Below are 27,998 nucleotides of genomic sequence, written 5' to 3'. Positions count from 1 at the left end.
AACAGTTGTTAAATGTGCAAAGTAAATAATTCAACAGGAAGTTTTTTTCCTTTAGTGTTACTGAGGTTAGTTCAGGTTCCTGAGACCATTAAAACTTGTAGTGTCTAGTTTTAAAGACTGTTTTTAAAATGTCCCCTTTTAAAAGAGCTGTCTTTCAAAGATGTTCAGGTTCTCTCTGAAGTTATTCTTGCATATGTTGTGGTCTGCAAAGTACTTGCATTCGTGCAAGTCGCTGGGATGGAGGCAATCTCTGTACTTGTGAAGAGTGTTGTTTTCATTCAAGACAGTATACCTTATCTGGTGCACAGTATGTTGTAAGGATTATTCCCAATTGAAAATAATGCTGGTTAATCCTATTTTAATATCTTCTGTATCAGATTATGTATAAGCTCCTTCCTCCATCCTGCTGTAATTGTTCTTGCACATCAAGTGACTAATAAGTTGCTTTTCTCTGTATCTCTTAACTATAGGAGAAAGCAGAGAAAATAATGAGCTAGAATTGGCTATAATAATGTCAGCTGAAATATTTTGAAATGCTGTTTGTTCTTCAGTTGCCAATATCTGACTTCATGCACACAACTTTTGATATTTGAACATTGTTAATTGTGAGTGAGCTTCAAAATTTACTGAGACCAGACCTTGTTATAATAACCTGTTTAAAAAATATGTACGTTTGTCTAAAAGGGGATGAACAATATCTGAATTAAATCAACAGAAGGAAGGAAAATGTTCAAGTGAGGCTACTCTTTTGTTGTGATCAAGTGCTGCCAGGTTAGCAGAACAGGGAACGATTTTGCATATAGTATTGCTACAGCAAACTCTGCAAGAACAACAGTGTTTAGTTTCCTAGAGTCTCTTCAATTTCTATAACATCTTTTAACAGTGTTTTAAAAAATATATATGTCCTATAAAATAATTTTTAAAATTCTTAATGATAACTGGGAAATTAAGGAGCAACTGTATCAATCACTGTTATGAGGTAGCCGTTGCAATATCTGTGCATCTATTGGAGAGGCTTTCATTTTGGTTAAGCAAGAGAGGGAAAATGTCTCACTGACGTTGTCCTATTTTTCTAAGCATTTATATCTTTCTTATCTCTGGGGTACTTGTTCTTAAAGTCTGTTTGCTTCTTTAATGCCTTAACTATGACTGTTTTAACTTAAGAATCAAAATGATTCTATTAATTAGGTTCTTTATTGTCCTCATTTGGGACCTTTCCATCTATTTCAGAGTCAAAAGAACTCTTCCAATACAAAAATTACCTATGCAAGTGCCTGTCAAAATCATCAGGACTTCAGTACTTTGTTACCTTGTATGTCCCTAGATTAATTTGATTTTAATTTTGTTTTCTGTGGTATCTGAAAAGGATACCTGTTTTAGGTATTCAGCTATTCAGTGGAAAGTGTGAACAAAAATAAAAAAAAATCAGAACATCTAAAAATAAAGGAGATTTCCAGAACCCCGTCTTTACATTTCTACTTGGTACATCTCGGTGGCATAACCTACCAGCAGTATTTTACAGTAGTAGTAAAGAATCTCCTAACCTTTTGGTATACTTCACAGTCCTGCCAAATTCACAGATGAAGTACTGAGAAACTGCAGCATCTAAGACTGCAGAGGAAGTTTGTAGACAGATGCCCAGTTAGGGCCTGGTCTTCTCTCTAGTTTCTCCTTCAATGCTAGTTATTCCATGAAAGCAGCTTGTAATTCATATAGAGAGGAAAGATGATGATTCAGACCCTGCAATCAGAACCTGTCCTCTGGCCTGGGTTGGGTGTAGATTAGGCATCAGATCTGTCCCATGATGTGGATTTGTTGAACAGCGGGGTTACTTTGATCTGATCGGATCCTTTCCGCTCGTTAAGATGGTTAATAGATTGCCTGGATATAATCTTCATTTACTATTTTCCAGTCTGGTAGATGATATTTTGCAGACTGGGAACATAGCTAATAATAAGAAAAGCTTTGAAAGCCTTTTATGCCTCTAAATGTGTTGTTTCTTTTCCCACCTGTCCTAGTTAGTAAAGTTAGTATAGTTAGTAAATCTCATAAAAAGATACCTACTTTTGTCTATAAGCTTTGTCTTTATTTCTGTAATACAAAAGAGAGTACGTGGCTGAAAGTGACCGTCTCAGTTTTTGAGTCCAGCTCTCAGCTGGACTGCAGAATATACATTTATGGAATTTCTCACTCTCTCTCTTAAATCATAATTTATCTGCCTGTGATACTCCTAGTGACTGTTCCTCTTCTCTGGGACACCTGCATCTGACTTTTGGCTTAAGTGTATTCACGGCTAATTAGTACCTATTGTGCTTGAACTGACATTGTCCTTGTGTTTCGGTAACTCTTGATGGCTGCCCCACTACTCCCAATGCATGAGATCAATCAACCAATTTGTTTTGTCAGGCTTAACACATCCTAGGATTTGCCTGTTCCACAGCCAGTTAATATGGATGGCTTATTGTCCCTTTTGGATCAACTAATAGACCCAAGCTTTTCTCCCATCGCTCTTTCTAACTGATGAACTCCCTGAGTGTCCTGTTCATTACTGAATTCAATTTTATTTCTTACGCTCCGCTTTACAAGATTTGTGCAGTTCTTCCAGGATGGCGTTATAATCCTCTTTTGTGCATAGACGTGCTTCCCAATTTTATGTCATCAACAAAGGGCTTCGGTAGCCTTCAATTTTCTATAGCAAGGGCATTAATAAGGATGTATGTTGAACTGACATCTAAGGTAAGTCCCTTAGGGAAGTCTGTTGCTACCTTTCTAGCATTGTGATGTTTTCCTGCTTTGGCCAGTTTCCTACTCAGGTTAGGACTCTTATTATGAGCACTTATCTCCAGTTCTGTAGAAAATTTTCCATGTGGCACTATACCCAGATGCTCTGCCAAACTGAAGAAAGGATATGACGTTTCCTTTGCCTTGAAACTCTGTTCTTTTTTTCCAGGAAAAGACTGGGCTTTTTTGGTTTTGGTTTTTTTTTTTTTTTTTTTTTTAACTCTCAAATTAATGAAGAATGATACATCTTTAGTAACTTCATGCTGGAAAGGGGAGGAAAATTCAATCATCTCTATGCCTTTATTCTTTCCTTCAGAATTTGTTCTGAACTTTTGCATACTGGTGAGATCAAACTAGTGGGATAATTTTTTCATTCTCTCTTAAATATAGTTACTAATTTGTTATTCTGCTGTCAAAGTGTAAATTACACTGACAGTGGATTTATATGAAATCTTCGCAGGTGCATCTGTAATTTTGAGTGCTCATTGTATTACATTCTGTGATGGAGATTACCTACTTACTCTGATTTAAGCGCATTAAGTTACTTGAGATTGGTTTCCATCTGCAGGTGATATGATCTCTTTCCATAAGCTCCGTAACCTGTCCGTAGCCAGCCATCTCTTCTTTATTGAAAATTGAGTCAGAGCATTAATTTCATTCTAAAAAGAAAACCTAAACTATCTTTAATTTCTTTCATATCTTCATTGTATAGTATCCTGCTTCTTTTTGCTCTGTTGTGTTTTTTATTTATATGCTTGAAAAATCTTTTGTTGTACCTTCTAATATTCTTTGTACAGTCTAACTTGAATTGCCCATTTTTCCTTCCATTTTTTTGGTTTCTGGCATACTTTCCTTTGCTAGCTCTTCCTTTTGATCTTTTTTAATTCCTTGTAGATTCTCAGCCTATTTCTACCATGTTCTTGGAAGTGCTCGCTAGGAGGAAGTGCAAGACTTCACAACTATTTTTTTCCCCTTGCTTGAAATATAAAATCCTGATAGCATTAACGTGTTGGACTTGAAGTTCCAGGCCTCTTCCGCATTCACTTTCTGGTTGCCTCAGTCGCAGCAATTTAAACTAGTTTTCTTAGCTTTTCAAAATTCACACTTAAATAAAATCTGTAACAAACGTTTGCAAATTATCTTTAATTTAATCTGAATTACCTTGTGCTCAATTTACAGATGTTTTCTGTGACTCCTTCTTTCACAGTAATGACTCTGCTTTCCAAAATAAAACCCCTTGCCTTTGTGTGGTGAACTCCCATTGTTTTAAGTGGGTGTCGTCTACAAGGAACAGCTACTAGTTGTCTACAAGGAACGAGCCACATAAAAAAAGCACAACCCAAGAAATCTTGACAAAGCTTCAGCGTGCAAAACCGTGTTAGGGTTCTCACTGCCTAGTTACAAACTACAAACTGCTAGCTCTGTCGTTGTCCTACAGCATAAATAACTTTCTCCAGCAGGAAAGACCTTTTTCATGGAAAGAGAATTAACCTCTTATAAAGAAAACAGCCAGGGCAAACAGCCAGATTATAATAAAACATACTAGTGACTGTCCCTGCAAGAACTCGCCTTCTCTTGACACTTAAAGTGAATATTGCAGTGTCAGGCAGAAGAGCGAGCTGAGCAGCAGTGGTTCTCCTGCGTGTAATATTAACACGCTCTCAGTGACTCTACAGCCACACGCTTTGCAGTTAACCTCCTGAATTTGCTGAGTTTCCACTTAATTTTAAAAGCTGAAACTGGAACAAGCTACACTGTTTTGAAGGTGGTATAACCCATATCGGTAGGTTTTCTTTGTGTCTTGGGAGCAGGCTTTTTAATCGGTGTGTTTTCCAGTCAGATTTCACTAGGCAGCGTCCTAGTCAGAACTTTGTGTGTTTAATTTACCAACAGCCATCTACGTTTATAACCAGTATTTCACAGATGAAATACAGGCTCAGCAGATGTGCTAAGCTTTTACTGAACATGCCCACAGAATTTTGGAAGCAACTGATCTCTGAGTAGTTGTACCAAATAGTAACAGAGTTACCCACGTTTACTTTTACCCTTACTAATAAAACTTAGTGATTCTTTTATGTCTGGTGCATTTATCACACACCAGTAGCTCTGAGGAGATAGTGATATGTCTTAAGGTGTCTTTAGGAATGTGGTTTCTTTTTATTGGAAGTATGTGAAAGGAGGAAGTTTAAAATACTCAAAGCTATTGCTTCAATTACACTAGGTGATGTAAAGATGCCTCAATAAATACATTAGATCTTCCCAGCTGGTTGTCTCAATGTCTGAAGGTTACATTTAGCTACTCCATGGGGAGATCTGAGAATGATTTGAAGGATTCTTATCGAGGTGTTCGCCTGTGGTTTTATTTAAACATCTTGGGCTCAGTGGAATGGGAGTATAATCTGTAACCTCAGTTTAACTGTTTCCCTATATGGAACATTCTGCCTAGTGAATCCTCTTGTTTTTAGAATCTGAGTGGATGCTAATTACCGCAAAGTAGATAAATTTTTTTTTGAGTCTCAAGGGCCAGACATACTTTCTAGCTCTGCCTCTCAACCTGTACATAGAGAACTGTTAATCATGGTGACAACCACTTAACTTGAGAGGAAGGCTGAAATTTCTAGTTACTAAGTCAGGAAATGACTGGGAGAAGTTTAATGGTGGGTAAACAAATAACTTGAAGTATGTTTTTAAATTAAGTTTTGAAGTTTCCATTCGTTAGGTATTACCAGTCAGCTTGCAGAAGCATGTGAGGCATTTCTAAAATAGAAACTGCAGTGCATCATGGAATAATGCATGATCAGTCACGTTATTCAAAATTACCTGTCAACAGCAGGCAGGAGGGTTTTGGGGTCTCCCCCCCCCCATACACTGATAAGTCAGAGGATGAGTGCTTATTCTTTTGTCATTTGCATCTGCAGAAGCTTACATCTAGGTAACTTGAATTACTTCTTAAACACACAGATTATAGCAAATTAGACCTCGAGATACATTACAGTAAATTATCATCCTGAAATTGCAGATGGGACATTGAAGTCGGTCGAAGAGTCACGTAAAGTTATAGAGTGAGTCACTGGCAAAGCTGGAAGGAGTCAATATTATTAGGCATTGTCTGGGAATTGAATCACTAGTTTCCACCGTTTAGAAGTGGTTGTTGGCAGTCTAATTTGGTACCAGTTGCATATGCTCAAACACATTTTACTTGCTCTGAGATAACATTTCTTTGGTATGTTGTAACTTTTCATGGGGGATGTTGATAAAATTTTTTTTTTCTTTTTTACCGTGGAGAAGAGGAATCTGCTGTACTCTCTTCCTCTCTCCCCCACACTGAAGTGCTTTTCTTATTTTTCAAAGGTTTTTGTGAAGTACCAGTGATTTTAGACTCTTAATGGGTACTTAAAATGATGGTACACTTTTATCTTTCTGTAGAAACAGTAATATTCCAATCTTAGCACTTTAGTCTCCCAACACGCTTAGGATGTATCTCTTGTATATACCTATTGTATGGTCTAAGAGAAGGGGAAAAAGAGTATCAAGGGTAACCAAATCTCTGCTTTCATGAAACTTGTTCTTTATTTTGGGAAGCAACTTTTTCTGATACTAAATTATTATTTCCTTTTGGCAATAGGTCATAGCAAACGATAGAAGCCCACTGGTGGGTAAAGTCCACTGGGAGAAAATGGTGAAGAAAGTATCAAGATTCGGCATACGTACTGGCACTTTTAACTGTTCCAGTGACCCCAGGTATATTCTTAAAGGATTTTCTAAATCCCAAGAATATCTTAAGGCTCAATTATATTCCAGCAGCAATGCTCCCTGTGTTATAAAAGTAGCAGCAATAGAAGGTGGCTTTATTCATGTTTTTATCTCCACTAAAGTCTGCTCAGAACTCTTTAAACACAGATCTGCAGCTTCCAAAGGCATCATGTGGGACATGTGTGATTATACTATGTAGAAGGCAATACAGCAATGGAAGAGAATGAAGAGAGGAGTCTGATGGCCTTACGGTCAAGGCATTTGTGGTTAAGAACTGTGCTTGCACAGAACAAAGCTGAATATAGCCCATATAAGAGAATTGTATCAGCTGTAGAATCGTTATATTGCCATGTGGAAAGGAGAAACACAGGTTAGCATGAATCTTGAAAGCAGTACCTGCTTCTCAGGATTCCTGGCAAATCCTGTTCCTGACAAACGTGTATATGTTTATATGTAAACTTGAACACACCCTTTGACAACATACCCTGTGCTGTACAAGGTTCCCTGTTGTTTGCTTATGATTTCAAAAGAGGAACAAGAGGGGGGGCCAAAGAAGCTATTAAAGCAGTAATTAATTCTGTGCTGCTGTAAAAACAATTGTTCTTTTTTAAAAAACTTTTTTTGTAAGCATTTACTTCACATGACAGGAAACCTTGTCCTGAATTCCAGTGACGTGTACAGAAAGGCAGTCCATTATACGCACGTCTCTTACATAGCTTAAGTCATGAATGTTTATGGAAATCTCAAAGTTAATCATATGGGAGAATTCTCATACTTTGGAATGTTTACAAAAAATAATCTTGTATAATCAAAACACTGATATTTGAACATCTTAAAAATTTGGCAGTGTTTCTCTCTGCATAGTTCCTAACTAGTGTTAATGTTGTGATTAAATATCATGTTTTAAATTAATTCCTAAATACTGTACTAATATAAGAAATGTCTTGTTTTTCTGAGTAAACCCTCATGAATAATTCTCATCAGGTTGCAGCTGAAATTCTGAAAAACACCCTGTGGTATAGTAGTCAGGATACCTTCATTAATGGGGTAAAATCTTACAGCTTTTTCTAAAAATGCTACATTCAGATTCCTAAAATGGGGAATTGCAATTGCCTATATATATGTTGAAAGACTAAAACCAGAAAAGGAGTAGGTAAAACGGCTGGTGAGTGAGGCTGGTGGCCTCTGTTTTGATGTGTAATTTGTAGGGTTTTCAGAGACAGTTTTGCTTGTGGATTGCGTACTTCTTTAATCGTTTGAACTTGCCAGACATTGTTAAAAGGAGAACTAGGTAAACTGGGTGGTGTCGTCATGCTGATGTGACAGAGGTATGAGAGAAGGGATCGTCTGAGTCACCAGACTAGTCTCCCTGGGGTCTGGACCATGACTAAGGGTTCAGTCTTTAACAGCCTCTTCTATTAGGCGTGGATTTGAAGTTCATCCCATTTCAATACTCTGCTTGCCAGAAAGTAGGAGTTTCCCTTTAGTCCCAAACATATGGCTGCACGTGTCTGTCCCTCCGTCACTGGTTCTGTGGCAAGCTCTCTCGCTTCACCCCTTTGCAGCTTCTCTCCATCCTTCCGAAATGGCCCTGGTAGGAAGCGGACGCTCTCGGCACCTTTGTTACAGCAACTGTGAACAGACCGGTGTCTTGTTCACTTCACTGCTGCTTGACAAAACTAGGACTAAAGGAAGTACTGGATAAATGATCTGCAGATGCAGGGAAATTGTGGGACTTTGATTTACACTGTAATGGTTATCTTCTCAATTCGAAAACCTAGAAAAATAGCTTGTAATGCTAAAGCTTTATACTGAAGAGTGAAAAAGGAGCTTGCTTATTTTTCAAATCCTGTCATAAAGCATAAGTGGTGCTAATATATAGCCTTATTTACTCTAATGACCCATGAAAATTAACACTTTTCCAGTGTTTTATGAATATACATCTCTTTACAGCATTTTGTAAGACAGATAACAAAGGTACTGTAACAATAAATACTCTTTCAGTGAATATGTGGTGCCCATATTTCCTGTTGATTTCTATGAGGATTTGCAAGTGTTCAGCATTTCTGATTGTTAGACTCATTACAGAAATGTAAAAAATGCAGCTCTAGGAGTGTGAAACTCTGTAATCTAACTTGTCTTTTTTTTTCTTTTTCTTTTCTTTTTTTTTTTTTTTTTTTTTGTAGATACTGCAAGAGGAGGGGTTGGCTGAAATCCACCCTCATTATGTCTGTTCCACAAACCACTACCTCCAAGGGGAAAGTAATGCTTAAAGAGTACAATGGGCGCAAAATCGAAGTGGAGCACATTTTCAAATGGATCACAGCCCATGCCGCTTCTCGGATCAAAACCATCTACAACTCTGAACATCTAAAAGAAGAATGGAACAAAAGTGACCAGTATCGGGTGAAAATATACCTGTTTGCCAACCTTGACCAGCCTCCAGCATTCTTTTCTGCGTTAAGTGTAAAGTTTACTGGACGAGTGGAGTTTATTTTTGTGAATGTGGAAAACTGGGACAATAAAAGTTACATGGCAGAAATTGGTGTCTACAAGACACCATCCTACATACTTAGGACTCCCGAGGGGATTTATAGGTATGGAAATAATACTGGTGAATTTATATCACTACGTGCCATGGATTCCTTTTTGCGCTCATTACAACCAGAGGTTAATGATTTATTTGTTTTAAGCTTAGTTTTGGTTAATCTGATGGCTTGGATGGACCTGTTTATTACACAGGGTGCTACTATAAAGCGCTTTGTGGTTCTCATAAGCACTTTAGGGACGTATAATTCATTATTAATTATTTCCTGGCTACCTGTGTTAGGTTTTTTGCAACTTCCTTATTTAGATAGCTTTTATGAGTACAGTTTAAAACTCTTCAGGTACTCTAATACAACTACTCTGGCTTCTTGGGTAAGAGCCGACTGGATGTTCTACTCTTCGCATCCTGCCCTCTTCCTCAGCACTTACCTTGGTCATGGTTTACTAATTGATTACTTTGAGAAAAAAAGACGACGCAGTAACAACACTGATGAAGTAAATGCTAATAATCTGGAGTGGCTGTCAAGCCTGTGGGACTGGTACACCAGCTACCTGTTTCATCCTATTGCTTCTTTTCAACACTTTCCTTTTGACTCAGACTGGGATGAAGACCCGGATTTGTTCTTAGAGCGACTGGCCTTCCCCGATCTCTGGCTTCACCCTCTGATACCAACTGATTATATAAAAAACTTACCAATGTGGAGGTTTAAATGCCTGGGCGTTCATTCTGATGAGGAAGCGCTGGAAGCCTTTCAAGACAGCGAAAGTGACTCTGACAGTGAAAACAAAGAGGACTTCAGTAGCGAGAAAGAAATCTCTGAGGACGATGAGCTAAATACATTTCACAGGCCCAACGAAGGAGCGCCTCGGTGCGGTGCCGAGACCTGTTCATGTGCCAATAAATATTGTCAGAACGAGCCATATGAGAGGAAAGCAAGATCATATGGGTCGTACAGCACTACAGATGACCTGGAGCCGGACTGGTCAGCCTGGCCCTCGGAGATGTTGCACTGTACAGAATGTGTTGTGTGTCTAGAAAATTTCGAAACCGGCTGCCTGCTCATGGGCTTGCCCTGTGGCCACGTGTTCCACCAGAATTGCATCGTGATGTGGCTGGCCGGGGGGCGGCACTGCTGCCCCGTTTGCAGGTGGGCTTCGTACAAAAAAAAGCAGCCATATACACACCCGCAGCCTTTGTCGAATGATGCCCCATCTTAGCTGTGTGCTGGTGTCCTTTGTAAGCTTTCAGGATATTACTGCTTGCCTTTTAAATGTTAGTCACTTAAAAAAATTATGTGGTTTGAAGTTTTAGTTTAAATGTTAGTGCGGTGAACTAAAATATACATGATGCTAACGTTAACGACAGAATCATTTGGTTGCCTTGTATGTTGAACTGAATGCATACTTATCGTACAATAACTTTTTCTTTTCAACATTTGGAAACTTGATGCTGTTTTTGTAAGCACAAAAAGCCTACGACAGAAGCGTATTCCAGCAAACGTTTACAAGGTAGGATGTGGGTGAAATTGAAATTCTAATCAGAGACAATTGCTTAATTTAAGTGTTTCTTATTTTAGAGTCTGTTCAGCACATCTTTGTTGAATAATGTATGTTGTAAGACAGTACCATTTAAAAAGAAATCCGTGAAATAAATTATTTTAAAAGGAGATTTGTAATGTTAATTGTTTTGATAAATATTTTGTGTGTATGGTTACGGATGTCTTGCTGGTCCAATTTATCTGTGAAGACAATAAAAATATAACACCTGTTTTGTGACTAATAAATCATCTCCTGGTGACGCTGGAATTCGTTTCCCCAGTGTTAGCCACTTGCCAAGCAGAAAGCAAGGGTGTTTCACTGGCCTGAAGCATTCTCATTTGTCATCTTCTGAGCTCAGGTGCTTCTCTGCTTGACCAGTGGTTTTCGAACTGATTGCAAACCAGAATGAGATCTTCCCTTCTACCAGCCTTCTCTCCAAAACCCTCATCTGCAGTCATCTGGGAAGACTTTTGGGCAGTCCCTCTACAGCCCCAAAGTAAAACATTGTGAGTAGCAGAATAGTGTCGTGCAGTGACTAAAATGGCTTTTACCTGTACAGTTTACCAGATTTTGGATTGCTAAAGTGATGGTTGTGTGATGCCATGGGAAATTGAGCTGGTTGCCTCCTTTGTATTTCAGTGTGAAACAGCAGTGTTGGTTTTGCTTTTCAGAAATCATCTAGATGAAAATCCAGAGAGCAAATGTTGGTTGGGGGGAAAAAAAAAAAAAGCTGATACGAGTGGAAGAGAAGGCTAAACTGAAGGTTTTTTTACTTGTTAGCTCCAGGTGTTTTACGTGCGTGGTAGAAGCAGCAGTCTCATTGTTTTTTCCCTAGCTCTTGCCCATGGGGCATAAAAGGAGGATCAATCAAATGAAGATAATAATAGGAAAGGTAAACACAGGTACTTCTTGCAGTTATGATCCATCTCCCTTTCTTTCCGTGCCTTTACAGAGAGTTGCGAGACCGGTGCCCGCAAAGTTGTCTGGCATTGCTTTCTCTATGCAGGATACCGGGGCGCTGTCTTTCAATGACAGAAATGTCTCGTGCCTCCAGTCACCAGGCATCCTCACAGGAGGAGACTGGTTTTAATTCTGAATACTTTCTCTCTTGTTTCCTTTCTCCTATTACAGTACTGAAGTGTGTGTGGGGGGGATAATATCAGCAGTTCCCTGTGCTCCCAGAAGTGATTTTTCCTTCATTTGAGGCCTGTCAGTTCACACCCTTTCACTGTCATTGTACTGGGAGCAGAGCAGGGGAGAGGCACAGTGAGGGCAAAGAGCATTTCTGCTTCCAGCTTGTGATTCAGTGGCATCTAGTCACGTGTTTATCATAAACAGCTGTGCTTGAGATCCACGTCATTTCAGGACTGTGTTGAAGTGTGTGCTGAACTGAGGCCTTGCTGTCTCAAAAGGGGAGAACAGGGAAGCTTCCACAAAAAGAAATAACCTTATAGTTGATGTGCTAAAGTTAAAATTGGGAAATATGAAGCAAACGTAACCTACGTTGCTGTAGAAACAAGGATCTCATGCACATCGCAAGCCATTTAATTGCATCTAGGTGTTGGCGAGCGCCATGTAGCACAGAGTCCAGCTATGCGGAAACTGCTTTTATAAAACACACGGTACTGGCAGGATGGAAACTGCTTTTGTAAAACACACGGTACTGGCAGGCTGGGAGAAGCTTGACAATGTGCAAACAGCAGGGCTGTGTCCCTCAAACCGATGGGCTGAAAATCTACCACTGTAAGGCAGTGGGGTAATCCTGGGATGGGAATGGCGTATTAGGGGGGAGTCTTCTGGCTGTGAGCTGCCTCTTCCCTGATGCCTGAGTGTTCTGCAGAGCACAGCAGCGGAGAGGTTCAGACGTTACCCTGTTCTTGAGGCAGCACGTGCTGCTGCAGTACAGCTCTGCCGCTGGAGAGCTGACTTTCTAACGCAAAGCCTGGTTCCAAGCAGCTTTGCTGCTGCGCGAGAGCACATGCATGGGTTCAGTTTTTATTTCCAAACCGTTGCACACGCCTGTTGCGGCTGACAACTTTTAATGACCTCAGTTGCTCTGTTGGTCCAATTCTTTCCATAAGTGACATAAACTGCTGTTTAATTAGCAGAAGAGCACATCTGCATGACAAGTCGATAGCTGTAACTAGAGGTTTGATGTCCTCGTGCCTGTCTGTTAGCCTGCGTTACACAAGTTGTCGTGATCCAGCTCCTGGAGGATGCATCTGCTTCAAAATCTGCAGCTGCCGGGGCAGGGTACCAGTAGCCCTAATGGGAAGGAAAAAGTGGCTGGCAGTTGGATGCATTTATTACATGAGATGTTTGTGTCAGGAGCAGCAGAGACATCTGAGCAGGACCGTTTTCCATGGCGCGCAGACTCTGCGCTCGCCCTCACCCCGGCGTGTTGACAGATAAAAACAGAACAGACAAAAGGCTGCGCCTACAGCAAGGTCAGCAGTTTCCACGCTTACTTGTTTTGCCTTGCTGGGCTGCATTGTGCTAGTATTCCTGAAGTGCCTCGTGGTACTGGGATGATAAACGTGCCTAAGTACTGTGTTTCACTGACACAGGCCTGAAAGCTGGTGACCGAAGGTAAACAAAAAAGTCAGATGATGGATTTGAGGTTACTGATGTCAGTGGGCTTAATGAGGGCAAAAGGGTGGTGACGGCTGTTTCGTTCTGCTGTTAAGAGGGGAGATTTAGATCACCTCGAAAGGTCTTTTTCCGTCTCTCTTTCAACATTACTGCCCTAGCTCTCCTGCTGCCCGTACCCAGCCCACAGTGGCAGCTCCCTTTTCTAGGGCGAATTCAGCACAGCCTGCATTGGGCCTAGGAAGGGAAAACTGTACGTTTTGGTAACTATTAGATCTGCTCCGGGCCAGGCCGCAGGGGCCGTGGGAAGCGGACACGGGCCAGGCCATGCTCCACGCTGGAGCCCCGGGCCGCAGGGGCTGCGGGAAGTGGACACGGGCCAAAATGGCGCTCGCAGTCGAAGACAAGGCGGCAACACCGTCTTTTTATTTATCAGCTGCTTCTCTTTGGTCCTCCTGTGGGCTCGCCCGGGACACAGCCGTGTCTCCATGGGAAAGGCTTGAAAACGAGTGTGATTTAGCCCTAGCGTGACCGGTTCTTATATATATTAAAAAAATGTTTTTTTCTTGAATGTGCCCCCCACCTTCCCGGCCGGCGGCGCATGCGCAGTAGCGGCGCGGGCGGGGCACGGCTGCGCGCGTGCGTGATGGCCGACCCGCGCACTGGTGCCGGAGCCAGCGGCGCATGCGCAGTGGAGACTGTTGCGCGCTGTCACCTGCGTGCCGCCCCGCCCTGTAGTGGCGTCGGGCGGGGGGGAGGTGGGGACGGCAACCCGGAAGGGTCAGAAAGCGTGAGGTGAGGCGCTGCTGCCGCCATGGGCCTCTTCGGGAAGACCCCCGAGAAGCCGCCCAAGGAGATGGTGAGGGCGTGAGTGTGAGTGCGAGTGAGTGAGTGAGTGAGTGTGAGTGAGTGTGGGGGGGAAGGGTGTCCGCGGGCCCGTTGCCATGGCGCCGGGCGGGGGGGGGGGGCTGCGGCCTGTGCGAGGGAGGCGGCCCCGACCCCTGCCCAGGCCCCGGGGCCCGGCCCGGCCCTCTCTGAGCTCTCAGGCCGCCGGCGTCGTGGAGAGCGTCGTGCGCCTGTGGCAAAGGCGGCCTCGGGCATGGGGACGGCCCAGGCGGTGGTTTTGGTGTTTGTTTTTGTTTCGAGTCTGCAGACAGGCTGTTTCGGGCTGGTTCCCCCCAGGTTTCTAACGTAACAGCGAAATGAAATAGTCCGGATTTTGGCTGACTTCAGTGCTGCCTTTCAGAAATTGCTCCTAGTGTGTTAATCATAAATCTGCTGTTGGCAGGAGGGATAGATGCGTAGTAGATACATTAAAGACAGTAAAAAAGCAAAAAGGAGGAGGTGACCCATACCAGAGGTGAAGGCGTGGAGGACCCGCAGCGTGAAAGATGTGCCCGGCCGCTTCGTAACAGCCAGGTCCTAGGGCAGGTTGTTGTCATCGGCTGCTGGTTGGTAGCGTCGGATGCGTGGTGCGCTTCTGGCTGTGCACGCGCCGCCTCTCTACCTGTGTCAGCAGCACACTGCTTGGTATTTCCTCCGTTCCTGAGCAGTGTTGGAAGGTGCTGCGGAGAGAAACGTGGTTTGGAGACCGCTGCTGCACAGGATGGAAGAAAGCAGCAGGCAGTTGCTTTGCTTGCGCAGGGAGGTTGTACTGTGCTGCTTATTTCTTGTTGGCTATCTGACAGACCGCTTGGTACCCTTCCATAACGGACAAACACATCAGGTTTTCCAGCGTCATAGCTGACAGTGTGTCTGCGTGCCGCCTACAAGCTGTTTGCAGAAGAGCTCGCAAAGGCGCTGTGAAACATGCCCGTCTGAACAACGAGGAGGAATGGCTTGGGTCGTCCTGCCATCGTGAGGATGTTCTCGAGGTGGCAGGCCAGCGCGGTGGCTTGGCAGGCCGTGACAGAGGTACCGGCAAACCCATCAACAGGGAGAAAGTTCCTTCCTCCTGTCTTTAACTGTGCAGCTGCGGAAGGAAGAGGAGGAAAGTTCTTTCAGCTTGTTAGGACATGATGGGGAAACGGCACCGCTTATATTGGCCAGCAGCTGCTACGTGAGATACTGTTCCTGAGCAGATCTAAAGGTGGCAACCTGGTCAGCATCCAGCACCACGGGAGGTGGCTGATGGTGGGAAGAGGTTCAGATGCTTTGTGGTGGCGTTAATTCACTCTGGATTCGTTTATGTACTCGCCCTCCCTCATTGAGAGAGAACCTGCTGACTGCATGGTGCAAGGCAAACTTCTGATCTTGTGAAGAATTAGCAATACGTTTCAGCCTGTCTAAAGTCAGAGGGTCTTCTGTATGTTTAATGCCATGTCTGAACTGATTGAGCTAAAAAAGTGCTTGATCTTCAGCGTAGTCCAAGCGCTTTATTTCAGTGTACTTGGCGTGGTGCTTGCTGGTGGGCTCTCCTGCGTGATGCGGTGCCATGGGAACAACACATGTGTTTGCCAGAAGTGGAACTTCCAGTGCACCTGGAAGCATCCAGTGGTCTATATGCAGAATTTAAACAAGGGTAAAATGGAAAAGTCAACTGGTACTCACAATTAAATGCCCACTTTCCTACATGGCTGTGCTGTATGGCTCTTACATATATACAGAATCACGTTCTGAAATACTTCTGTGATACTGCCTCATGGATGGGTGCTGTTGAGGTCCTGTCTTTAGGATCCTGCTTCTCCCTCCTGAGGCACAGGGATTTCCCCCTCCTCTCTCTGTCCTGTACACAGCACTGGAGGTGAGCGGCAGAAAGAGCAGGGCCCAGCTCTGTGCTTGTGTGGCCTGTAATGTGAGGTGAATTATTCCAGGGCAGTATTAAAGATGAGCTATCAGGGATTTTCCTGCTGTCAGAATCAGCAGGGATTGCTGTGAACATGCTGCCCGTGGTGGTTTAATGGTTTTGTTGTGCTGGGGTGTGCATCTCGGAGGCAGGAATCTGTGAACCCTGTTAGTTGCTTTGACAGTTGCCGACTGTGCTTATATGTACACGCTTAATAAATTGTTTTAGCATACAAATTTTAGGAAAAAAAATCTCTGGGGGATGTTGTGCGTGACACTTGGCAGTTGGCCAGCCAGAGTTCAGTCATGTCTTACGTCATTCCTGCCCCACTGTCCCTCCAGCATAGGCATACTCAAAAGGGGACCTTCTCAGCCTCTTTGCAGGCTGAGGATGCCTCCACATGCAATTTTCTGCCACATCCCATGCTCTGAAGTGCAAGAGAGGAGGCTGCAGTCGGTCCTGCTATTTTTTTTTAAATAATAAAACAGGATTCTACTAAAAGCTATAGCTGCAGGAGCCTTGTAAATCCTGTCAAAACTTCTGGGTGCCTGCGACGTGTGCGCACACAGCTATGTGGGCTTTTTTTTCTGTTTTGTTTTGCGCAGCAGGCCTTGTGCTGGGGCAGCTCAGACTGTGGTGCCGCTCTGTAGTCAAAACATGGTGGTGTTCGTCATGATTGGGAGCGTTGCTACTGAGGCCAGTGAAAGTACAAGCATCTGGCTTGTGTTCTGCTGAGCTGATGAACAGTCTTTCTACAGTTCTATTCCAAAGTTTATTCAGGTTAAAAAAAGAAAGCTTTTTTTTTTTTTGTATTTGAAGAAACCTCACCTTATTCACTTAAACCTCAGGATGGTTTTCATGCAGAACTACTCAAACAGCAAACTGGACTTCTAGAGTGACATGTGTACATGCGTACACAGTGTGTAGGTGTATCCTTGAACTAGAGAACTTCTTAATCCTTGCGGGAGTTTAGGTACCGTGCAAAATCTGTTTCAGTGATAGGCGTAATCATAGTAGTATCACAGCTCCAGAAGTATTTGGTGCTGTGTTTGTACGCTAGCGTTAGCTCCTGATTCTTGGCTGTGGTTTTGCACAGCACCTCTCCGTTCTGCTTCCCTTCCCACCTCAAGAGCTTCCAGTTTCCCTCTGGACATCCAGCAGCTGGATGGGCAGCAGCTCTGCGGGGAAGGACCTGGGGCTCCCGTGGGAAACAAGGTGGACATGAGTTAGTGGTGTGCCCCTGCGGCGATGCAGACAGACGGTGTACTGGGCTACATCAGCCAAGTGCAGTCGTCGAGTCGAGAGAAGTGCTAATTCAATTATTCTGCTGTATGTGGCGTTCAGGAGGCCATATCTGCAAAACAGTGTCCTGTTTTGGGCACCCAGTATGAGACAGAGATCAGCTAACTGGGGAGAGCGCAGCAGAGGGGCGCCAAGACTGGGGGGCACTGGAGCATATGACTTGAGGAGAGGCTGAGGGACCAGGGCTTGTTTTAGCCTGGAGACAAGAAGGTTGAGGGGAAGGATCTAAAACTTTCCACTACTTTTAGTGGATTTATGCTGAAGACAGAGCCAGGCTCCTCTGGGGTGTGCCCAGCAGAAGGGAAAAGAGGCAACAACCACAAGTTGCAAGAAGAAAATTTGCAATTGGACGTAGGGAAAGTTCTTCACCGCAACACTGGTTAAGTGCTGGGACGGACGCCCGGGGGCGGTTGCGAATTCTCTGTCCTTGGAGAGCACCAAAACTCGATGGACAAGGCCCTGAGCAACCCGTCCATCTCTGAAGCTCATCCTGCTTTGAGCAGGAGGTTGGACTGGAGACCTCCTAGGGCTCCTTGCGACCGAAATTCTCCAGTGCTTGTGCACTCTGGGGTGGTGGGATTCTCAGTGCTGTCATCCTGTGCCAAAGTTTCCACTCCATGGTGAAATCCTCCGAGGCAAGTTCCCTCCGCGCAGTGATATCTGATCAGCTGGGATGTGGGACGTTAGTGAGGCACTGAGCGTCTCTGATGCAGAGCTCACTTCCTCCTTAATCCTTTGTCTAAACGTTAAGTCTTGCAATACTCACTGGTTCCTGTGAAATACTTTTTTGTATTTGAATAATGAAATACTCAAATATCATTCCTACCTTAAAGTCTGTGCATTTCAAAGTGCTTCTTTTGATATTGGCTGGTTGAGTTGCATTAAAAGGACAGCTTGTTTTTGTTTTTAATCAGGAATTTCAAGTAACTCTTATGCTTTCTCTTTTTTAAGGTCAATGAATGGTCCTTGAAGATAAGGAAAGAAATGCGAGTGATTGATAGACAGATCAGAGGTTTGTACTTTGTCTTCTCATTTTCTGTATTTTTTTCTCCTTTCCATGACAGCGTTTAAGGGTGTTTCTTCTGTTTGTTTTTTCGTTTTTGTTTTTTCTGGGGGTGGTTGTGGGGAGCGGAGCAGGAACTGTGAAGTTTCATAAGCTGGGATACTCTATTGCACCTGGAATAAAGGAAGAAGAATGTGATCCTGGGGCTGGACTTGGTCTGTGATACAAAAATGACATTTCTCTAAAGTTTTCCAAGTGAAACTTTCGAAGGACCCTGGATGTTGTATGCTTCTAGTAAGACTTAAGGCTCTTACCCATCTTATCGAATGGGACTTGTTATCCAAAACTGCATCTGCACCGAATTAACGAATAGGACCAGTACGGTGTATAATCCCAGGTGTAGCAAGTTCCAGTGGTATGTGCTAGCTTGACACGCATATGCTAAACAGATGCAAACGTCAGCTTGAGGAAGTGACAGACAGAAGAAAGAAGTGGAGGCTTTTTCTTTACTCAGTGGGTGTTTTGTCATTATATTACAGACATGACACTTCTGAAAGTGTTTTAAGAAGCAGAGGGGTTGCTTAATACTAAACTGCGGCTAGTTCACTTTTCTTGCTTGCTCTTCTGCCCGTCATCCCAGAACCTGAAGACAGGTTTTGAGCTAGATTCTGATTTTCCTTTATTGGCTTCTAACATCTTCCTGCCCTCAGGATATTGGTCCATGGGATGTGCTGGTAGAGGATGTTTTGTTTCAGCATTTGGTTATTGGGTGGATGCCTCTTTTGAGCGACTCTTTGTTCTGGTACCTTCTCCCTTCCCCTATTCCTCCTCCACCCCATGGTCCCGAATAAGCTGGCAGGGTTCATAATTTCTCCCACTTGTAGATTTGTGTGAAGCGGTTGGGGGGAGATGCTCTCGAGTCTCATGAAGTACAAAGTCTGTCTTTGTTCTCATCTGGAAAATGCGGACAGGGTTTATGCCTCTTCCGGGAAAACTGATATACAGTGATGTTTATTATGCTCATGAGTTGTTTTGAATTCTCCAGGGCAGTTTGTGTGGCTGTATCAGGCACAGACCAACTGAAAAATGTGGTAAGACTCTGATCCTATTAGCGAACTGTATTTGAGAGATCCTGTATTTTATGGGAGCAAACTACCAACAAATTCACCATCGATGACTTTTTGAAATTTTGGGTTCCTCTCAACTTTATAAATACTATGATACTTCACATGGTCTATATATATATATAAGGTTATAAACTAGTCTGATATCTTGATGTGGATATAAATCTACTTGTCATGTCTCTCTCTCTCCCTCTCTGCCTGCGTGTTTATGTATACATATTTAAGTGTTACATTCAAAGAAATATGGTTTAACACTTAAGGGCTTAGACTAAACACCAGCCATCTGTAATTCTGATAGTGCCCCCTAGAATCAAGTACAGAATATTTTTCTGATGCTCATATTGTGCTAGGATTTAACGTCTTACTAAAGTGACAGGTGTGGAAGTATGTGGGACTGTCGGACACTCATCAGGCTGCCAGGCTGCTGCCAAGACATGGCAGGCAGATGCCACCAAAGGGTTTTTCCTTGCCCTGATTGGATTCTGCTGTGCTTTGCTCTTTCAAGTGACATTTCACACAAGAAATCACTAAATCTTTGAGTAAGGATGCTGAGGAAGGACCTGTCTTCGTTTCCCTTAGGAAGGCTGTGTTAAGTGTGTTTTGATATAGCAGCAGTCAAATCCCCCGGGGTTTGAGTGAGTGGGCTTGGATCGCTCGAGCAGTTGGCTCACCCAGTTAGCACAGTTCCTCGTATAGCAATGCTCAGTTTCAAACCATCTGTCGTTGGATTGTTCTTGTTGCAATGACTTTTGTTTAGTATGGTTTGCTTTTGAGGAGGGCTTGGACGTTCGAAGAATTGAGAGGTGTCCCTTGCGATTTCAGAAATAGATTTTGAGAGCTGGAGTAACCCAATAACTTTGTACTTTACTGATCTTTTCACGGGAGGCACTGGAGCCCCCCTTGCCCATGCCCTGGACCGCTTTGCACCTCTGCGCTGTGCTCTGCAGCGGTGTCGCACGACGGCGGAGGGGAGCAGTGTAGTGACCTTGTCTCGCCAAAGTGCGTTCCTGGCATCCACCCTCAAAGCCCAAGTTTGTCATTCTTGCACGTTTGTGTCGCTAATCTCGCACTGAGCAAAGGCCCCCGCTCAAGATCACTGCCACTGGGGGTAGTTCTGCGGTAGTAACAAAATACTTGTGCTTGTCTTCAGTCTGACAAAAGGAATGTCATAATTCCTCCGTACCACCGAGGAATCCTGTTACTGAGTAAGGTCTGTTGTGGATGTGTCTTTTGGCTGTGTGGAGCCTGGGACATAGAGCTTTTTTAATTACTTTTTTTTCAGCATCATCCATTCCTAGTACCTTAGACTGTTCTGTAAACGTCCGTCATAACCGCTGCCCTCTTGGCACCCCTAAGAAGTAGAGCTGTATCTCTTAATCTACTAAAGAGAATCTTTGACCTGAGCAAGATGTGTTTTGGCATCTTACCACGTTGCATTCAGTGGCAGAGCTGGGCATAGAGGCAGCCTGTATCGACCACCTTTCCTTGCTGCTGTCCTGTTTCTGTTAATCCATCCTTACAGCAATCACGCGACTAGATTCTGCCTGCAAAACAGTTGTAACTGGTGAGAAATGTGAGCTTCCAAATGACAAATGTTCTGCCCAAAACCTTTGGATTACCTTTGGTGCTTTCTGTTTTCTTTTTTAGCACTTCAAGCTGTTTGTCTTACCTGTTCTGATATGCTGGGACTTGGCCCGCTTTCATGTCTGGCATACAAATGTCTTCAAGCTCATGACCTTTCTGCAGCTGCTAGGGAGGAAACAACAAGGAGTGTGTTCTTCTGAGCCAGTTACAGCCCTACAGATATCTTTGTCCTAATCCTGCTTGGATTGCAGGAAAAGATGCCACTGAATGACATTCAGAATGACTCATCCCGAGCACAGGGCTCATCACTCCCACGTGAGAATCTGTGCTGCAGTCTCCATGTCGGGCCTGTGCCAAAAAGTGTGTTTTAATGTCTTTAATTTTGCAAAAAGCCAACTTCTGATTCTTGCCTGTGTATAACTTCTCTCTGGTGTGAGTCAAAAAAGCGTGAGAATCATTTGTTCTTGTGGCCATTTCCTTCAACTTTTTGCAGTAAAGTATCCACAAACATTATTATTTGAATCTTTTATTTACTTTGCAATAATTTCTTGCAGACCAACTTTGAACCACATTTCATCAATGGCTAATTCACTGCTGAGTCAGGAGAAGGAAGGGGTCGATTTAGCTCCTGCTGGTTCCAAAGTCTCATCAGCTTTTTCCGGTACCTGGCTTCTGCTGAACGCAGCCAGCGTTGTCTGACAAGATAAAAGTGTGAACACTCACCTCAGCTGTGCTAGAGAAACTTAGGTTAATTGAGGAAGCCTGTGTAGGGTACAATATTGCAGATCCTACTGTTCGGTGTCGATGTAGTACAGACGTAGTTCTGTAGACCTACTCTAGTATGCTCATATCAAAACCTGTGAAGAGATTTTGACGAGTCTGTTTTAAGCTATGTTTAAAGATTCCCTGCCACACTGGTTTCCCCTGATACATTATCCATAGCTCTGGCAGCAGACAGCTGCATAATTTGAATGTGCAAGTTTATATGCACAGCTAACGCACGTGTGTTAAATTACAAGCAGTAGAAACTCAAGTGCTCAACTCTTTAAGAACAAGTAGAAATTTGACTTAATGAGCCCCTGATGGAGGGGGTGATTATCCTGTCTGCAAGGATGAAGATGTTTGTGAGGGTAATGAACAAATCTGTGGTTTGAAATAACTTTAAAAGTTTTTAAAAGTCAATAAAAATTGACTGTGTAAGTGCCTACTCTTTAGAAGTAGATAGATTAAAATAAAAAAGGCAGAGTATATCTAAAACCTTTTAGCTTTTGTGAGATCAGTGTGACACTTGAGTGCCTTCTACAGATGGGCTGGAATACCAGGAGAAATGCATTTTAAGGGATTTAGAAACAGCGAGGACAGCTTTGCCCACGGCAGCCCTCACCTTCACATCACGTTGGGCAGATGGGTTAGGCTTTAAACGTGAAGCCTGATAATTAAGTGCTTTGGCTAGTAAAATCCCTGTCTTTCTCCTGAGACTGCTCCTTCTCAGTGAAGTGGAGCTGTTTGGTAATGAGCATGGAAGAGGTAATCTTCAGCCTTAAACTGGACCTTTTATTTATATATATGTACATAAATATGAATGTATACATTCACTCCGCAAAGAGCGAGGAGTAAGGGCAAAGGGTTCCTGGCAGTCTCCACTGATCAGCAGACATTTCCAGCATCATAGCTGTCTTTGCACTGAACTATGTGCAGTGTCTGAGGGAAGTACAGCAGTATAGATCAGTCTGACAGGGAGTTGTTCTGCAGGTGTAAATAAAGTGCTCATCGTCTCTGCGTGCTTTGTTCTTGCTGGAACCTTTTCTGCTTCTTAAGAATTCACCTTGTTCAGCTGAGCTTCCTACAGTAATATTCCTGGCAAGTCATCGAAGTACTCTAATCACAAAGGAAATTGATAGAGCTGGATGTTTAGTAATGAGCATTTTGCTACTAATATTTAGCTGAATTAATCAGTCAGCTTGTAAATCAGCCTAGAACAAGGTCTTTCAGTACCAGATTGAATCTGAAATTAAGCAGAAACAATTGTATTTGCATTGAAAATACCTCCCAGCAAGTGACTGGTTTCACTTCCAGATCCTTATCAGCTTGTGACTGTTTGCTGTGTCTGTTTTTCTGTACTACAGACATTCAGAGAGAAGAGGAAAAAGTGAAGCGATCAATAAAGGATGCTGCCAAAAAGGGTCAAAAAGATGTGTGTGTGATCTTGGCAAAGGAACTGATCCGCTCTCGAAAGGCTGTAAGCAAGCTGTATGCATCCAAAGCACACATGAACTCTGTTCTCATGGGGATGAAGAACCAGCTTGGTAAGAACATCTTTTAAGTCCAAACACAATGACTCTTCTAACTGTAGAGGTGAGATCTGAGTTGCCATTTCCAGAAGCAAGGTCAAATGCAGCCAGAGCTGGGAGAGCTTGAATCTGGAAGCAGACCTACTGTTGTTAAAGGTAGCTGATTCCAGGTGAGGCTGCTGCGATTCCGTGTCTGCACATCCAGCGAGGCTGAACACGTGTTCCCACAGGCACACGCACCCTCAGCAGTGCCTTTACCAGCGCTCATGTAAACATCTGCGCGCACATGTGCAGAGCTTTCACACAAACAAACAGCACCATCGGCCCAATCTTATTCTTCTCCAGATGATTAGGATTGAGGTCCACTAGTGGATTATACTTTTATATATGTGTACACAGACACGCACACACACGCTATATGGGTCACTCAAGTAGATGGTCTTAGAAACTCAGTCTAAGCTGGCTAGCTCTCTGGCAGCTGGCCCCAGACCCCTGGCTGGCCCCAGCTGCTGGCACCTGGACCTGTGAGCCCCTGAGCTGTGTGGTCCCAAGCCAGGGGCTGGTATTCGGACCTCTTACCCTACTCGCTGGCTAGTTTTGCATGATATTTACTGGCATTCACACATCTGCATGCTCAAAATAGAGAATGTATCCACTCGGAAGACAGAAATAGGATTTAAAAGAATATAGGATAGACTGCAACGATCAAGCATATGGACCAGCAGCCTGTTCACACTTGACCAGCTGTGTTTATCCCCTTTTCCCTCTGTTTTCCCATAATAAGTTTCTCCCGTTCCTTCACATTCCTGCAATCCCTTGAAACAAACATTCCATAAAAGGTCTTAGTCCAAAAATGCCCTTTCCCCTGCATCCCATGAGTCCTGTACCCCTGTAGGCAATACATCCCCTTTTGGTCTGCAAGGTGTTCTGGGGAGAGTTTCCCCATCAACCCCTCTGGGTGGGTTTCCCATCCAGCACTTGGTGGCAGTCAGACCGCACCACTTTTGCCGATTAGCTTCCCGGGGTCGCTGCCCCCTCGTTGTTCTTCAGATCCTTGCTGGGTCTGCGTGGTTAGCCCTTCCTCAGCTAACCCATCACATAGCCCTCTTCAAGCCTGAAGGATGTAGTGAGGTGCAAATCACGTGCTCTGAAACACAGCTCGCTTCTAAGCAGTCTGGGGCATGTTTTTAGCACGTGTTCCTGTACAGCAGGAATACGTGCCTGTATCCTTACGGAGACTGAGAGTGCCTGCTGTTACTCATTCCGATAAGCTCTGTAAAGCAAAGTTTATTTCCTTCCTTCCTAGTAAATTATTATTGTTTCTCCGGTAGGAGTCTCAGGACATGTAGTACTAAGCGGAGGGTGTGTGTGTTTCTGTAGGGGTTGATTTCCTTGATACGGATGAATCCTAGAATTTGCCCTGTGGCTTAATACGTGGTTCTCTGCATGCCCTGTTTGATCCTTTGTGCTCCCCCCAGTACCAGCATGTTCCTCCCTTATCCACCTGAAAATCTCCTGTCACAATAGACTTTCTGCAAGATTTCTTTTATACCTGGCTACGTTCCAGCCTCTAACACTAACACAGCAGAAAAAAAAACAGAAAGGACAAGGAAGGAGTTGGTCACAGCTGCTTGGGGGAAGAAACCAAGCAGCGTGGGCAGCTTCTCCCATTGATGTCCTTTAGCCCACAAGATAGGGGCTGTGACACTTCTGCCCAGTTGCATACTGGAAGCCAGGCTGCCTCCGACCAGCTCCATTTAGGAGGAAGAAGAGGAGGATGCATTTCAGTAGTACGTGGGAGAGGGAGGGGAATCAATATTGTTTTTGCAATACAGTCACAGACCAAAGTGCCAGAGGGGATCTGTCTCATGTATGCAGGCACCCCTGGCTGCCAGGCTGTACAGAGGGACAGGAGAGCAGCAGGGAAGTCCAGCCTCCCAGGGAGCCAGCTGGGGTTCAACATAAGGACTAAGCCCAGGACCAGAGCCAAAGCAGGGCCAAAGGCAGGTACTGACCCAGCTGTTGGCTCAGCCTGGCCTGTATGGGGAGTTAGTGAAGGAACCATGTGTGAATACTGTACTTCAGTCAGACTGCTGAGAACCACAAGCAGCAGCTCCTCCCAGACCTCTTCTATGAATCAGGTGCACGTGGGTTGATAGCTCTCTGCAGGGACTTTGGATTGCTCCAGCTTATCATACAGGACTCATATCTGTGCTAGAAATTTAGTTTTTCTGATGTGGATTGGAGTTTAGCTTTTCCAGGAAGAAGAAAAATAAGCAGGATATCCATTTTCTAAATACTATTGCCTAAATATATATTTTTTTTCCTCCCTGTAGGGAGGATGTAGTTTTTCTGCTTTATGTGATGCAGGGATTGTTCAAGCTTTTCTATGCTGCTTCTTCACAGCTGTTCTCAGAGTGGCAGGCTCACTGCAGAAGAGCACAGAAGTTATGAAAGCTATGCAAAATCTAGTAAAGATCCCTGAAATTCAAGCAACAATGAGAGAATTGTCCAAAGAGATGATGAAGGTAAGCTCTGCAGCATAAATAAGACCCACATAAACAAGAGAAGGGTGTCCTGTGTGCTAGAGTGCTGTGCACCCACTTAGATGGCCTCTGTGTCAGAGAGCTCATTTTTGGTGTAACATTGGGGTGCAACTGCATCTGTGAGTGCAAACTTTGAGCAGCCTCTGTTACCAGTGTTTAGATGTGCAACAATAATGAATGTCTGTGACTGTCCTCTGCCCTGTGACCCTGCAGTTCCCAGGGGCATCACGTGCTGCCTTTTTGTTTGCTCCTAGGCTGGCATTATAGAAGAAATGTTAGAGGATACTTTTGAAAGTATGGAAGATCAAGAGGAAATGGAAGAGGAGGCAGAGATGGAAATTGATAAAATCCTCTTTGAAATAACAGCCGGTGAGTTTGTACATCTCTGGGGAGAGTGGGGTCTTGCTCCTGCTCTTTTAAATAGCAAGAACTACAATTTAAACCATTGTATATTCTGACTTAACAATTGCAGTCTCCTGGTAGTGTCTTTCTTTGACTTTGCTAATAGGGAAAGAGTGCTCCCAAAAACTGATAAACAGGTTGCTCAGGGAATACTGGCTGCGAAAGCCAGCACAGTTCAACAAAGTATAAATGATAACCTGTCAACTGAGGTCTGCTCACTTCTAACACAGATCCATCTTGTTAAGAAGATCCACTGATTTGTTAAAGCCTGATATTTTCAAGCAGATGTACATATTATTCATGAAGACAGGAAATGAACTCAGCTCCATTGCCTCAATTTTTAGGCTGTATTGGGATTCCTGGCTGTAAAATGCTGTTACAGTGCTCAAGTTATTCAATAAGAAAGAATGACTTCCAGCTTACAGTTTATAATGCTATTTTCTACCCTTTTAGTTACTTGACTTAAATAATCCTTAAAATGCTCAATTCTGTCTGAATTAGACAGAACTAGTAGAGTTGTGCTCAGCTGTAAAAACTAAAAGCAAAGTTCCCTAGCTCCTAACCTCCTGCTCTCTGCTGTCACCTTGTGACCTACTGCTGACTCTACCCATCCTTTGCAGCTTCTCACATCCAGCTTTGCTTTTTTTATCCAACTTCTTGGCTCTGAAAAGCTGCTTCCTGCGGGGTAAGCTGGAGCTGACAGTGTGGGTGGGAGAAGCTGGGCACAGCAGCTGTTAGAGGAACCAAAAGGGAAGAGGGGCACCTTCCTTGCTGGCTCACCAGCAGCTCCAGAAGCAGAGGTTAAGGAGAGGAGCGCAGAATTGTTTTCTTACTGAAACAGCATCAGCCAGGAGGCTGCCAAATGCTATACCATGGGCCAGTGACAGGACCTTCAGCAGTTGTGCAGAGCCAGTGGTGGTGGTCTGGCTGTCCTCAGCCCAGGGCTTAAGATACAAGAACTGTTTGACTTCATATCTCAACCAAAAATGACTGGCTGGATTATTTTAAATAGATGTACCTGAGAACTGTTACTTAAGAATTAATGCATGCCTAAGGAACCTTTTTCTGTTGTTTACAGGGGCCTTGGGTAAAGCACCCAGTAAAGTCACAGATGCTCTTCCAGAGCCAGAACCCATGGGAGCTGCTGCTGCTGTTGATGAGGAAGAAGACATTGAAGCAATGCAGTCACGATTAGCTACTCTCCGTAGCTAAGGGTGAAGTGAATGTGTACAGTTTGCCTTTTTTTTTTTTTTGCAAGGGGATATTCTATCTTTAAAATGCAAGACTTAATGAGGGAGAATACTTTCTGTAATATATGTATTTTTTTCTTCCTGGGGATTATATTCCCCAGGAATGTATTGTAATATATTTCTTCTTGGGGAGTGCATTCTAGAGAGATTATTTTATCATTTTCTGTTTAGCCTTGGATCACCTGTGAGAACTTACAGTGAAATGGCAATGGTGTTGTAATGTTGCAAGGTTTCAGAGACAGTCTTTAAATACATTCTTTGCCTCAAGCAGCATCCTTCCCTTAAAGGGCACTTTGGCTTAATCTGCTACCAAAAACATTTAATGGTATAAAATCTTGTTTTTCCAAGTCACTACAAGTTTTATTAAAGCTGCTTTTAACAGTTACTCCTTTGAGTCACTTTAGTTTGCATCATTTTAAACAGTTTTTCACAACTGTTGGTTTTACAGTGCTCACTGCATTTAGGACTTTGACGTCTTACCTGAAGAAAAGCTTTCTTTCAG

General features: G+C 43.5%; 1 protein-coding gene across 3 annotated transcripts in view; it reads left to right on the top strand.

The window, feature by feature from the left end:
• Positions 1–27,881, top strand: part of LOC112990768 (E3 ubiquitin-protein ligase RNF103) — a 40,564-nt gene extending 12,683 nt beyond the window's left edge. For 2 of the 3 annotated variants that reach the window (XM_064511590.1, XM_064511589.1), the window contains exons 3-4: positions 6,407–6,522; positions 8,721–10,849. In XM_064511590.1, the coding sequence (XP_064367660.1) occupies positions 6,407–6,522; positions 8,721–10,299 (1,695 nt within the window). In that variant the 3' untranslated portion in view covers positions 10,300–10,849. Of the gene's footprint in view, positions 1–6,406; positions 6,523–8,720; positions 10,850–18,247; positions 18,309–23,133; positions 23,314–25,704; positions 25,827–26,098; positions 26,214–27,324 lie in introns of those variants that run through there. The other variant, XM_064511591.1, reaches the window with a different exon arrangement.
• Positions 27,882–27,998: the final 117 nt, after the last annotated feature.

This window comes from Dromaius novaehollandiae, chromosome 4, assembly GCF_036370855.1.
Source record: "Dromaius novaehollandiae isolate bDroNov1 chromosome 4, bDroNov1.hap1, whole genome shotgun sequence".
Taxonomy (NCBI): domain Eukaryota; kingdom Metazoa; phylum Chordata; class Aves; order Casuariiformes; family Dromaiidae; genus Dromaius; species Dromaius novaehollandiae.
The sequence above is the reverse complement of the archived record's forward strand: the minus strand, read 5'-3'. Positions and strand labels throughout refer to the sequence as shown.